General features: G+C 40.6%; 1 protein-coding gene across 1 annotated transcript; it reads left to right on the top strand.

Annotated features, from left to right (window-relative positions):
• The first annotated feature begins 912 nt into the window (after positions 1 to 912).
• On the top strand, positions 913 to 11,058 carry LOC119362868. The gene is made up of 20 exons (XM_037628141.1): positions 913 to 1,081; positions 1,175 to 1,244; positions 1,879 to 1,921; positions 2,216 to 2,293; positions 2,399 to 2,483; positions 2,566 to 2,648; positions 2,797 to 2,854; positions 3,363 to 3,473; positions 4,125 to 4,182; positions 4,326 to 4,422; positions 5,050 to 5,085; positions 5,254 to 5,390; positions 6,071 to 6,141; positions 6,215 to 6,268; positions 6,377 to 6,519; positions 6,640 to 6,789; positions 7,868 to 8,101; positions 8,186 to 8,245; positions 9,660 to 9,893; positions 10,356 to 11,058. The coding sequence occupies exons 1-20, from the start codon at positions 967 to 969 to the stop codon at positions 10,494 to 10,496; spliced, it is 2,058 nt and encodes a 685-aa protein (XP_037484038.1). The 5' UTR covers positions 913 to 966; the 3' UTR covers positions 10,497 to 11,058.
• Positions 11,059 to 11,939: the final 881 nt, after the last annotated feature.

The following is an 11,939-nucleotide window of genomic DNA, read 5'->3' as shown; positions in this document are numbered from 1 at the left end:
GCTAGCCGATGGCAAAGAACTGGCTGATGGCAAATAGTATCTTTGCCATCAACCTGTTTTTTGCCGTCTGTTTTTTGTAAGCGGACGACAAAGACCTTCTTTGATGTCAGCAAGCCGACGGTAAAGAACTGGCTCATGGTAAATTCCCTGATTCCAGCAGTGTATGTACAACATAGGCATATACGTATTCGTATACCACATAGACTTATACAGTGCTTACTCAAGATCGGAATCATAGAGGTCAACAAACTTGAACATTTCATAAGAGCAAATGCGATGCTAAAAGGATGGTCACAACCTCTTGTGCAGGGATGAGTGTCGATGCTTGTGATGACATATAAATAGGGTTCTCTTCAAGATTGTATAGCTAGATATTGTGGCCTAGTTATGTTCAAAGAAGTGACGTGCGGTGATGCCAAGCGATTTGCAAGCTAGAACTCCCCTAGTCAATTCTATCATCCACCACCGTGAAGCATAATCCAACATGACAACCAAGCGGTTGTCATGTGGTTTATGGCACGAGCGGATGAACGAAGCAGAGAGTGTAATCTTAAAATGGGTATTTTAAGCTATTGTGCAAAATGGCTTTTTTGTACGTGTAAGCTAAAACGTATTTTCTTGACAATACAACTTGAAATAGATTCCTTTTTCGCACCATCGGATTGCACTTTCGCCCATCATGATAGTAATGTAGGTGTGTCACACTATTTGTTTTTGTTTTTTAGTAATCGTCATAGATGGTCTATGATGAATCCTTTTGAAAAAACAAACTATTACAACTATGCAAAATGCAAAACCCACTTTTTAAAAGCTGTTTAATTGGAAAACTTATAGAAGTCTGGAAATGTATATGTTAATTAAAGAAATATTTAGATTAAAAAGCAAAGCCCTTGTCGCCACGCAAAGCGCAAAAGTGCAAAACCCCCTGATAATCCCCCCTCGCCTTTACCGCCCGCGCTGTCCCCAATGGCGATTCCGGAGGAGCTGCGCCGCTACTGGCTGCCGATCCTCCTCGCCGCCGCCGGCTTCCTCTTCCAGCTCCTTGTCCTGCCCAAATCCTTTCCGCCCTCCCACTACGACGGTCAGAGCCCCCCTCCCCCGCTCCCTCCCCCCTGCATCGCGCTCTCGCACGCGTTCTGAGATTTGTTGGATTGATTGGTTGGTTTGGTCGCAGCGCTCGGAATCCAGAGGTTTGCGCCGGTGGAGAAGGTGGTCGAGGCCTACGAGGTGCTCTCCAAGGAGTGGTGAGCGCGATTGATCCAACTTCACTGATAATTTCTCACTTCCAACTCTGTTGTGTGCTTTGTTGGATGGAGTCTGACTGTAGTCGCAAGTGCAGTCCATGAGTTCTGGTTCGGGCAGTGGACTTGTTATCTGGTCTTGATGGGGCCGGGCATCTGTTTGGAGCTTAACAATTTGGTAGCGTTGGTGTAATTTTTTGATGTTTCCTGTGACAAATCTGACAGTTCTATTAGTAGCAAACACAGTCTAGTTTATCTGTTGTGTGTATTGATGGTGCTGACTGTCGGTGCTTGACTATGCTTTTAATTCCCTGCTCCGTTCTGTTACTAAGATATTGTTTTTTTTAGGAGTGATGCTGGTTACCCATTACTAGCTGCAAAGCTTTGCCTGTAGGGTAGAGTGTGTATTGGCATCGAGCTCGTGATATGGAATATCAACTTTTAGGTCACAGTTTGGAGTTTAGTATAGGTGAAATATAACTCTGATGAGGCCCTGCACATGATTCCATACTTGAAATTGGATTTTCTTTTTTGTTGGTTACCATTATGCTTCTTGCCTTTTGCCATGTTTTGTTTTCGTATTTTTAATTCATTATTTACAACAAATGAATGATCCTTTTCATGATGCCAACTTTAGGCTTGCTGAAACAAATGACCGGTCAACTGTTGATATTATAAAGGTGAGAGTCAGAATCCTTAATTACTAGCCTTTGTAATTTCCATGTGCAATACGAAAATATTTCATACAAAGTTTCATGTGTTGTATGCATGGGGGCTGAATTAGCTTTCCACAGTGCACCGAAGCACCTTAAACTGCAATTCCACTATTTGCTTTTCTGTGTACATTACTTCCACTTTATTACGTTTGCTTCAGTAACATGTACATTACTTATTTGGTCCCTGTAGTTTCTATTTAAAGTTCCAACTAATGGAATTGCATAAACAACTTTATAGTTCTGTGGTGTTTCATACAGATCCGTTATGCGTATGAGCTGTTGACAAATCCAGTTTGGAAGCGGGACTATGATCTTTTTGGTCTGGATCATCATACGGTGATCTCCCTCCTCCCCTCCCTCTATGCGTGCGTCTCTGCGGGAAGGCTTTTTCTTTTCTTCCTTTCTGATCTAACCCTTAGTTTGCAATTTTCATCATGGTAGGATATCTTCGAGAGAGTCAAAGAACAATATCAAAAAGAACACTTCCTGAAAATAGATCTACCTTTGTTAAAAGATTCTTTAATTCGTAAGTTCTAGCCATCTAATTCTGATAAGAAATGATGTTTTCCTTTTGATGTCTTGGACATAACACCATTTCCGTTCCATAGATTCAACCAGTCATGCCTTCAATGTAATCACACGTGACTCATTGATGTCTGCTATTGCTGAAGATTACCCGTTGCTCATACAGGTAAGTTAGAAGGCCGTAACTTCATCAATTTAACTTTCCAGTGCTGTATTTACGTTATATTTGCATGATTCTTGAGAACATCTTTTTGTTGGAAGTTGGCAAAAAAGAAATCCTGACTACCAGCTGTATTTTTTTCCCTACTGTGCAGGTTTATTCAAAGGGGAGTCCTCGCTGCGCTCAATTTTTTGAGTACTGGAAGCAAATTGGTCTGTTTATCATGTTGCCTCACTTGCCATTTTTTGCATTGCACTCTTTAACAACATATTTGTACACTGCATGAAAAGATCAGTATGGTCAAAGTATTAGCTGTGGAGAAACAGAGCTGCATTGGTTTTTTCTGTTTCCAATCCCTCTTATAGCATTTGGTAATATTTAAGGATGATGGGTAAAAATGGAGGTGTAAAAATTGGGATCTATAGCATTGTTCATGGAAGTATTTTTGCTGAAATGAGCGTTTGCTACTTTCTAGCATTGCATTTTAAACTGAAGTTGTAACCATTATCTTTGAGCGGCAATTTTGTGGATCTGTTGGCAGCTGAGTTGATGGCATTTTCCATTCTCCCAAATATTATGCTATTGTTGACAACTCAACATAACTACAGCTTCTGTCTCATAATGCAAAAAATTGAAGTTTATATAGAGAACTCTCTTGTGGATTAAATATACCTCACTTTCCATTCTTGTCTCTGACAAAATATTTGTTTCATGATCTAGACACTCGACTGGATGGCGTGGCCAACACTGCTATGGTAGAACTTGGTGATGTGCAACTGGCGGGGTATTTTGCAGAAAAAAGGTTCTCTCAACAGCCATTTTTCCGCAATGGTATGTCAAGATAACATGCCATTTACAGTTAAAAAAAAAGATAGCATGCCATTTTCAATCATAAGATGAAAATAAGTAAGCACTTTAGCTATTATCAGTGCAAGTGCAGCACATGGAAATGTTTATTTTAGGTGTTCTTAGTTCTGGATTTTTGTCAGAATGAGTAGGTTCATAGTTGGTAAAGTGGTCTTGTGCGAATTTAATATGACAAACTTGATTTGCTATTGGGAATAATGTGTAAGCCAAAGAGTATTCAAGACAACTGGTAGGTTCATCATTTCGTGCCAAGGATGGAGGGATCTTTTTTCTACTGAATGAACAACAACAACAACAACAACAACAACAACAACAACAACAACAACAAAGCCTTTAGTCCCAAACAAGTTGGGGTAGGCTAGAGGTGAAACCCATAAGAACTCGCGACCAACTCATGGCTCTGGCACATGGATAGCAAGCTTCCACGCACCCCTGTCCATAGCTAGTCCTTTGGTGATACTCAACAAAAATACTTCCTATAATTTTGCCCAGATATTAATATTTAGTAGCTGGAATTTTGAACATTACATGTCCTTTGTATTATATTTTAGAAGAAAAAAAGACTTTGTCCTGTTTAATGTTCTTTACAACTCCTATATATATTGTCCCATGCAGGTATACCAGCTCTTGTTGCATATCCTGCTAACTGCAGAAGTCCATCCTGTTATATGAGGTAACTGTTCTAATCAGATGCCAGAGTATTAATTAGAGAAATAATAAGAGTGTGACTCTTCTATTCCTGTTAATTGTTTACGACATGTCTATTTCAATCAATTCCAAAGATATGACCTCAATATAACCATTTCCTGTACCCAGGTACCCAGGTGAGCTAACTGTGGATTCTGTTGTCAACTGGGTGGCATCATCAATTGTTGGTTTACCTCGGATCTTGTACTATTCAAAGGAGACACTGGTAAGGTTTATGACTGTCTCTTTTTTTGGTTTCTTTTGTTCGTATTTATGCGGATGTTCTCAGGAATCATATGAAATCACAGTAATCAGTAGTACAGCATGCAAACAGTTTGTGTTAGCTAATGGAGTACAGACCTAATGAATGTTATATACTCCCTCCGTCCCATATTAAGTGTCGCTCAAACGGATGTATCTAGCACTGAAATACGTCTAGATACATTTGTTTCAGCGACACTTAATATGGGACGGATCAAGTATGAAATTGCCTTCTTGGCTCCTGAGATAGGTTTGTCATTATGCTAGTTAACTGAATGTTCTCGACGCTTACATCTAGGTACTAGTTTGGAGCTGAGGTTGTATGACCTCCTAGTTAGTGGAATTCAGGACTCCGTTCCGTCTTCACTTGTTTATCTGCAACAGCAAGTCCTAGTCTTATGGCATCATTAATTTATTATGTTGCATTATCCTAACCTATGGCGCCACAAGTACAATAGCCAATGAGTACACTCCTGTATGCATGATTCCTGTTGTTCATATTTTGCTGCGCTGTCTGTTTTTATTCTAGAATTGCACTTTAGTTAGATAGATTTTTACCTGCGCCTCTAATGCAGAGCCTATATCATTTCAGGGACCCCAGTTCATTGGGAAGAGTAGCCATCATAAGGTACAATAGATTTGCCGCTTTTGTTTTCATATACATATGCCCGTGCATCTGTGCTATCTGCCTTACTTATTACTTGCACCCTTTTCAATATGCACGTGGAGCACATGCATACAATCATAAGTCCATAGCTATAATCTAGTCATGCCATCTTTTGTGTGTGCGGCATAGGTCAAGGCTATCTTTTTCTCAAGCACTGGGGAGCGTGCGGCTCCATTCCTTCGCCAAGCTGCCCAAGAGTATTCGAGCTATGCATCTTTTGCATTTGTCCTATGGAAAGAAGAGGAATCCCAGATCTGGTGGAATTCGTACGTTCTTTACTTCTTTATGTACAATATGTTGTTCTTTCTTATTTGTGCCTGCATTGGTATTCATATAATGGTATAATTGTTTGTACTGAATGCATGTTTTGATAAGTAAATTTGGAATTTCTTCAGTTGATACAAGCTGTTCGAATATTTTTAAGCATTGTGAAACCTCATCCATATCTAGCTAACTATGCAAACTGCAGTTTTGTGTTTCAGTAAATTAATTATGGTAGCTATATGGCTACTAGCCAATATTTGTTTGGTCTGGAAGAAGGAATATGATATATTAGCCAAGAAATTGGCTTGATTAACTAGGGCACATGCACGAACTTGGTCATGCATGAAATTGGCTTGATTAACTAGGCCAAGAAATTGGTTGTGCATGGGTTACATTGAAGTCGACCAGGTGAAGAGCTAAGCCACGGACATTGCGTTTTTGAGCAATTTCACTGTTTTTCTGAAGATAGTTAGGGCAGTCTGAACACTGCATGCTGAAATCGCAGATAGCAGCTTTCTAACAGTAAAAAATGTGATTTCCAGAAAATTTGTGAAGCAAAACACATCTTTTGCTAAGTACGGCAAACCATATTTCCATGTGGAATCGGCTACGCCTATTAGTACTTTGGTGTTTCATTTAAGAAATCATGTTTATCAGTACTTTCTTGTCTCTGCTCAAGCAGATTAGGAGTGGAATCGGCTCCTGCACTTGTTTTCTTGAAGGGGCCAGGTGCCAAGCCTGTTGTATACCATGGCAAGCTTCTATCCTATCCTTTTGATTTTATGCAGTGAAGTCGGACCAAACTGATTATTTACCTCCAATTCAGGAACTTTTAGTAAGTCCGAGTTCACAGAGATAATGGAGGAGCATAAGCACCAAGGTATTATTAAAATTTGTCTGCGAATCAGCAGTATACCGGATTGCCATTTTTACTAAGAGAACCTGTGTGCTTTTTCAGTAATACTCATTTCATTCTTTTCTTGATTAGAACTCCAGCAGCTAAGAAGTGACACATCTTTGGATCTTGGTTGTGATGCTAGAGGTCATTCACGCGCTGGGAAAGAAATAATGATATGGTATTGTGTAATAGCTGCAGGTCGCCCTGGTGTAGAATTAAGTAAAAAGAGACAAGTAAGTTTCTATAAGATGGGTGCAATAACAAGTTGGTGGAGTTATCCCTCCTGAACCAACTTGATCATTCGTTAGAAGTTTGCCAACTTATATTGCTTTTGGAACTTGAAACTTCTTCAGATTTTGAGGAAGGCCCAGGACCAACTACTCAGTGCTGCTGGTGAAAGTGCTACTGGGAATTTGGAAAATTTAGTAGAGGTAGCAAGTGCTGCAGCTGCCTTAAAAGATGACAGGCTGACCTTTGTTTGGTTGGATGGAGAATTACAGAAGGTAGACTGCTTCACAAATTTCATTTTCATTTTTAATATACATTTTTTAAGCTTGTGGTGCTGGACTTGCCGTTTGGTGATATGCCCTAGAAGGCCACATATTCTGTTTTTATTTGTTTATCAAGTTTTGAGATGCTAACCACATATGCCACCTGGTCACATGTTCTTTCTTTAGCTACCACTTCCTCTTTGTTTTCACAGTTATGGTTTACCTTATTGGTCCAAAATAATCTGTATTGGCAATAACTCTCTTGTTTTTTCGTCTGAAATGTTCTATTCACATAAAATGATTAATAGTGTTTTTTCTGTTAGTTTTCCATATCTCAAAAATAGGGCAACATGATTTGTTATTTAGAATTTGCGGGAGATGCGTTGAAATTTTAAGGGTAGCCAATGGTCACTTGAGTGTAAGGAAATCTCAAAGGATACACTAGCTATTGCCTACTAGTACTAGATATGACTTTTGCTCTGCTTTCCTGAATTAGTTGAGATATGGGCATATTTATCTGCTTCAGTTCAGATAAATATGTGTTTCATGGGTTCTCTCACCACCTCATATCCAGGTTCCAGGTCCATGGCATTACATTAGACTACAACATGACCAGCTTACGGATAAGAATCGTAGCCTCTAGTATGTAGAACAGTGCTTGATCTGATTGAAGAGGGCCTCTCGAGTAATATGATTTTGTAGCGCATGCCTCATTAAAACCCTGAAATGTGCCCTCACTGTATATGCAAAGTTTATCCATGTTTTGGTTCTTTTATCATATGCAACATACCCTCCTATGTTAGTGATTAATCTCTGTTAGAAATTAAGCGATCCTTTCATGTGCTTATTAGCTACAAATCCTGAAAGGAGCATTTTCCGCCTTAGTGGAATAATGTCCATTTAACTGTATATTCTCGAAATTCTACAATGGTTGGTGATGTTCTGCAATGAAATGATGATGTATATCACTGGAATCAGAGTATTTGGAAATTTTTAGGCCCTAGCTTCAGCAAATGGCTGAGTCATGACATCCTCAATTCTGAACAATCAAACAAGCTTGTAAATTTGAATAACAGTACCCTTTTTACAGAAAATTTGTGCCTTCTACCTTGCCACTGATTACCATGGAGCCTGTGGTCCTAGAGGTTTTGAAGATGACAATGATAAGCCTGAAGTATTCATTGTCCGTTTCCAAAGAAATGCAACATACGAGGCATTGAAAGCCGACAAAAAGAATAATCTTATAGAGACTCTCCAAGGACAGGACACTCCTGATGCCTCCCAGCTAGTGGCTAGGTATAATGGCCCGGATGAAATTCTGGAGGTGCGTAATTCACTGGTTTATTATTTTACATATATGGTCAAGTCATGCAGCTTAAAATCCATTTTTAATTGCTTATTTTGGCAGATAAACAAGTGGGTCTCTCAGATTATCAAAGATGGAGATACTAGAGAAATTCCTTACTTTGTAAGTCTCTTAAAGCATGTTCCCTTTTGAACTTTCTCTAGCATGTCTTCTGAAGTTAAGCACAACTTTCTGAAGACATAACATAACCCCTTAAATAGAAAAACCCTAATATGGAACAAAATTAAATGTGGACTTGGCACCAGGAATACCGAAGATGCCTTAACTCACTTGGCGCAGGAGACATGAACTGTTAGATTGGGGTGCAAACTTTGATGCACTAGCTAAGTGTCCCATGTGTTGCTATGGATGTCTCTTCCCCACCCTTACTACAGTATTTCTTCTGCTCCTTCTCTTTCCATCGACCATTGTGCACCCTCCCATATATGTTTCTCCCCCGCACGTCTCCTCCACCCTCACCGTGCAAGAGTACAAGGTGTAATCTTCCTCCTCCATTCATGACTTTTGGTTTTGTCAGTGCATGTCTCAGTATGGTGTACATGTGCTTTTCCAACAGCGTCAAACAATGACTACCTACCACTGCCCCTTTCGACTATAGCACACCCTTTCAGATAACTTCCTCCTTGCAATTGGACATCGTGTGATGTTTCTTCTCTCCTCCATTTATGCCCGTGTTGTTGCATCGTCTTCCACTCCACCACAAGTCTTCTCTAACTATGCATGTCTCAATATTCATACCAAGTAATTCACAGGCATTTTTAGAAACATCTAATGTTACTTCTTGTTGAATTGCGGTCAGGAACATGAATTTACATAAATGATTATTCCCAACTTACATAACCAAATCACATTAAACCAACGGAGAAGGATCCAGAAATCTTGCATTATTAAACACATTGTGTACGCAGCTCCGGCAGCCTCCTTGTGATGTGATGTGTGATGATCACTAGCAGCCACTGTTCCATAGCCTTACAACACCATCTTTTGGAGCCATGCTTGGTACAGATACCACTGTTTGATAACGCATGCAGGAGTGAGTACCGCGGGCGTTGAACCCACACCTTGCCGCAACCCACAACCATGCCCTGACTCCACTGATAGAGACCGTGCTCATCAGTTATCCTGGAACCTAAGGGTGATATTGGGTACTGCAGTAGTGTCAGTTGTCCTGACTCCTGAGGCCTCTCAATTTCAGCTGACGTGAGCCTACAGGCTGTGAGGTTGAAACAGTGAAGATAAACTCTTCCAAGCCTGGATGGATTGCTGAATCATCCGAAGGCTAATCCGAGAAAACCAAACTTGCTCTTTATTTAGTTGGCAACAATAGTAAAATTCTGCAATAAACACCAATGGTAAATGTATAAGTGATTGTTGGTTGAGCACCAGTCACATTGTTAAACATATTTTTTTTATTAAACTATTAGATGATAATGTTTTCAGAGAAATTATTTTGTCTGAATTGCAATATTTGTCGAACAATTATTCATCCATTATGCTGTCCTTTTTCTGTATCTAGACTTCAAAGGTACCAGATCTTGTACCCGAAGAAACAAATAAGGAATGGTTAAGCGGTACCAAAGGTATCCGCTCGGCAGGGAAAAGTTTAAAAGAGAGGGTTCAGAACAGTGGCTTCAGTTTCAGAGATTACTTAACTGACCCAAGGATTGGTCCAGCTTTGCTGATGCTTGCATGCATTTCATGGGGAACAATATGGTTCAAGAGTATCCAATCAGCTCAGAAGACTCCAAAGGTAAGTACTTGTTTGATTTACCAAGTCAAATAATATCCACTTGCATTCTTTACTGATCCAAACAAGCATTCGCTCTGCTCAGCTTTCACATTTGTTGCTCAAGCTGATTACAGCTAAACGACAATATAGTATTGCATGAACCATTCATGAGCAATAATCGTAAACTACAATATCATTTTCCCTGACATTAGCATGAACCATTCACGAGCAATAGTCGTAAACTGCAATATCATTTTCCCTGACTTGTAGCATGGAAGGAAATACGGAGGCCAGCTATACAATCACCCACAGCGCTTAGTGTCATGGTTTGCTGTTCAATTCTTCTAATAAAACATCAACACAATGGCGCTTGATGTTAAGCTTTGACTCAGAGTTAACTGTGTATTATATATAGTTCAGAAAGTGTTTACGCTCGTTTTGCAAAGTTTGGGCTGAATTCTGACCGTATATTATGTCTTTCAGGACGAAGCTCCTAAAGACAAGACCAACAAACGTCGCCGTCCGAAGCTTAGCACGACACTCTTTGGTCAACCTGAATCCAGCGCGGATCCTGAACCCAGAGATGCTCGTCAGTGGGAGATAGAGGACTCAGATTCAGACTGACGAATCGTAACCCGACATTGAGGTTAAACTCGGCTAAATATCTTAGTTGAGCGATGGGGCTAAATTAGCTTAGTGCCTGACAAAGCATAGCCAGTCTGAAAAATGCTGGATCATACTCCCTCCGTTCCAAAATAATTGTCTTTCTAGCCATCTCAAATGGACTACAACATACGGATGTATGTAGACATGTTTTAAAGTGTAGATTCACTCATTTTGCTCCGTATGTAGTCACTTGTTGAAATCTCTAGAAAGACAATTATTTCGGAACGGAGGGAGTATATCTGATCTTTATTGCTGTATATTTTTGGCATGGATCTATCCATCTGCTTGGAAGCAGGCATAGGCCTCTCAGATTCTCAAGGAATGTATTGTTAGAGTTCTTCATTTTTTGTTCGGCGGTTATGAAGTTGGGGGTGGAAGAGGTGAATGGACGACCAACAACACCTCACTACCCCCACAAACTCCAGACATGTATAGTAAGGATGAGTTACATCACAAGCCTGTGTTGGAAACACTGTATTATATATATATTGAATAAATAGGATTCCCTGTTTAGGTTCCACTTGAAAAAGCGAGATTTTGCATAAGTTTCATTAGAAACTACTCTCCCATTTCACAATATATAGCATGTTAAAAAAAAGTGATGCCTAACTTCTCAACCGGTATATAGAAAAGATTACTGAGATTCGTCAGATCAGTACAACCACATTTGTCATATAAATCATGATTATATAATTTCTGTTTTCAGCTACCATATATTTATATGAAATAAAACCTTTATAAAATTGCATCTCAAAGGCTGTTATAAAACCTTTATATAATGTCAATGAAGTCTTGGTGTGGCCTTATCTTTGATGGCTTCAAGCCGATAATGTCAATGAAGCCGATATTGGACGACTATATTTGGACACCGGAAAGGTTCCGGGTGAGATTGGGACAATACCGGAGCTTCGGGAGGTTATCGGAACCCCCTGGGAGGTATATGGGCCTTATTGGGCCTTAGTGGAAAGGAGGGAAAAGGAGCAAAGGAGGGCCCACCCCCAAGCCCAATACGAATTGGGAGGGGGGCGACCCCCCCTTCCCTTCTTCCCTCCCTCCTCTTCCTTCCCTCTCCCTCTCCTAATAGGAAAAGGGGGAGTCCTACTCCCGGTGGGGGTTGGACTCCCCCCTAGGGCGCGCCACCCCCCTTGGTCGGCCCCCTCCTCCACTCTTTTATATACGGGGGAGGGGGCACCCCATAGACACAACAATTGATCTCTTGATCTCTTAGCCGTGTGCGGTGCCCCCCTCCACCATAGTCCTCCTCGATAATATTATAGTGGTGCTTAGGCGAAGCCCTGCGACGGTAGAACATCAAGACCGTCACCACGCCGTCGTGCTGACGGAACTCTCCCTCGACACTCGGCTGGATCGGAGTTCGAGGGACGTCATCGAGCTGAACGT

The sequence above is a fragment of the Triticum dicoccoides genome, chromosome 2B (assembly GCF_002162155.2).
Source record: "Triticum dicoccoides isolate Atlit2015 ecotype Zavitan chromosome 2B, WEW_v2.0, whole genome shotgun sequence".
NCBI lineage: Eukaryota > Viridiplantae > Streptophyta > Magnoliopsida > Poales > Poaceae > Triticum > Triticum dicoccoides.
Note: the sequence above shows the minus strand (reverse complement) of the source record. Positions and strands in the feature narration are given on the sequence as shown.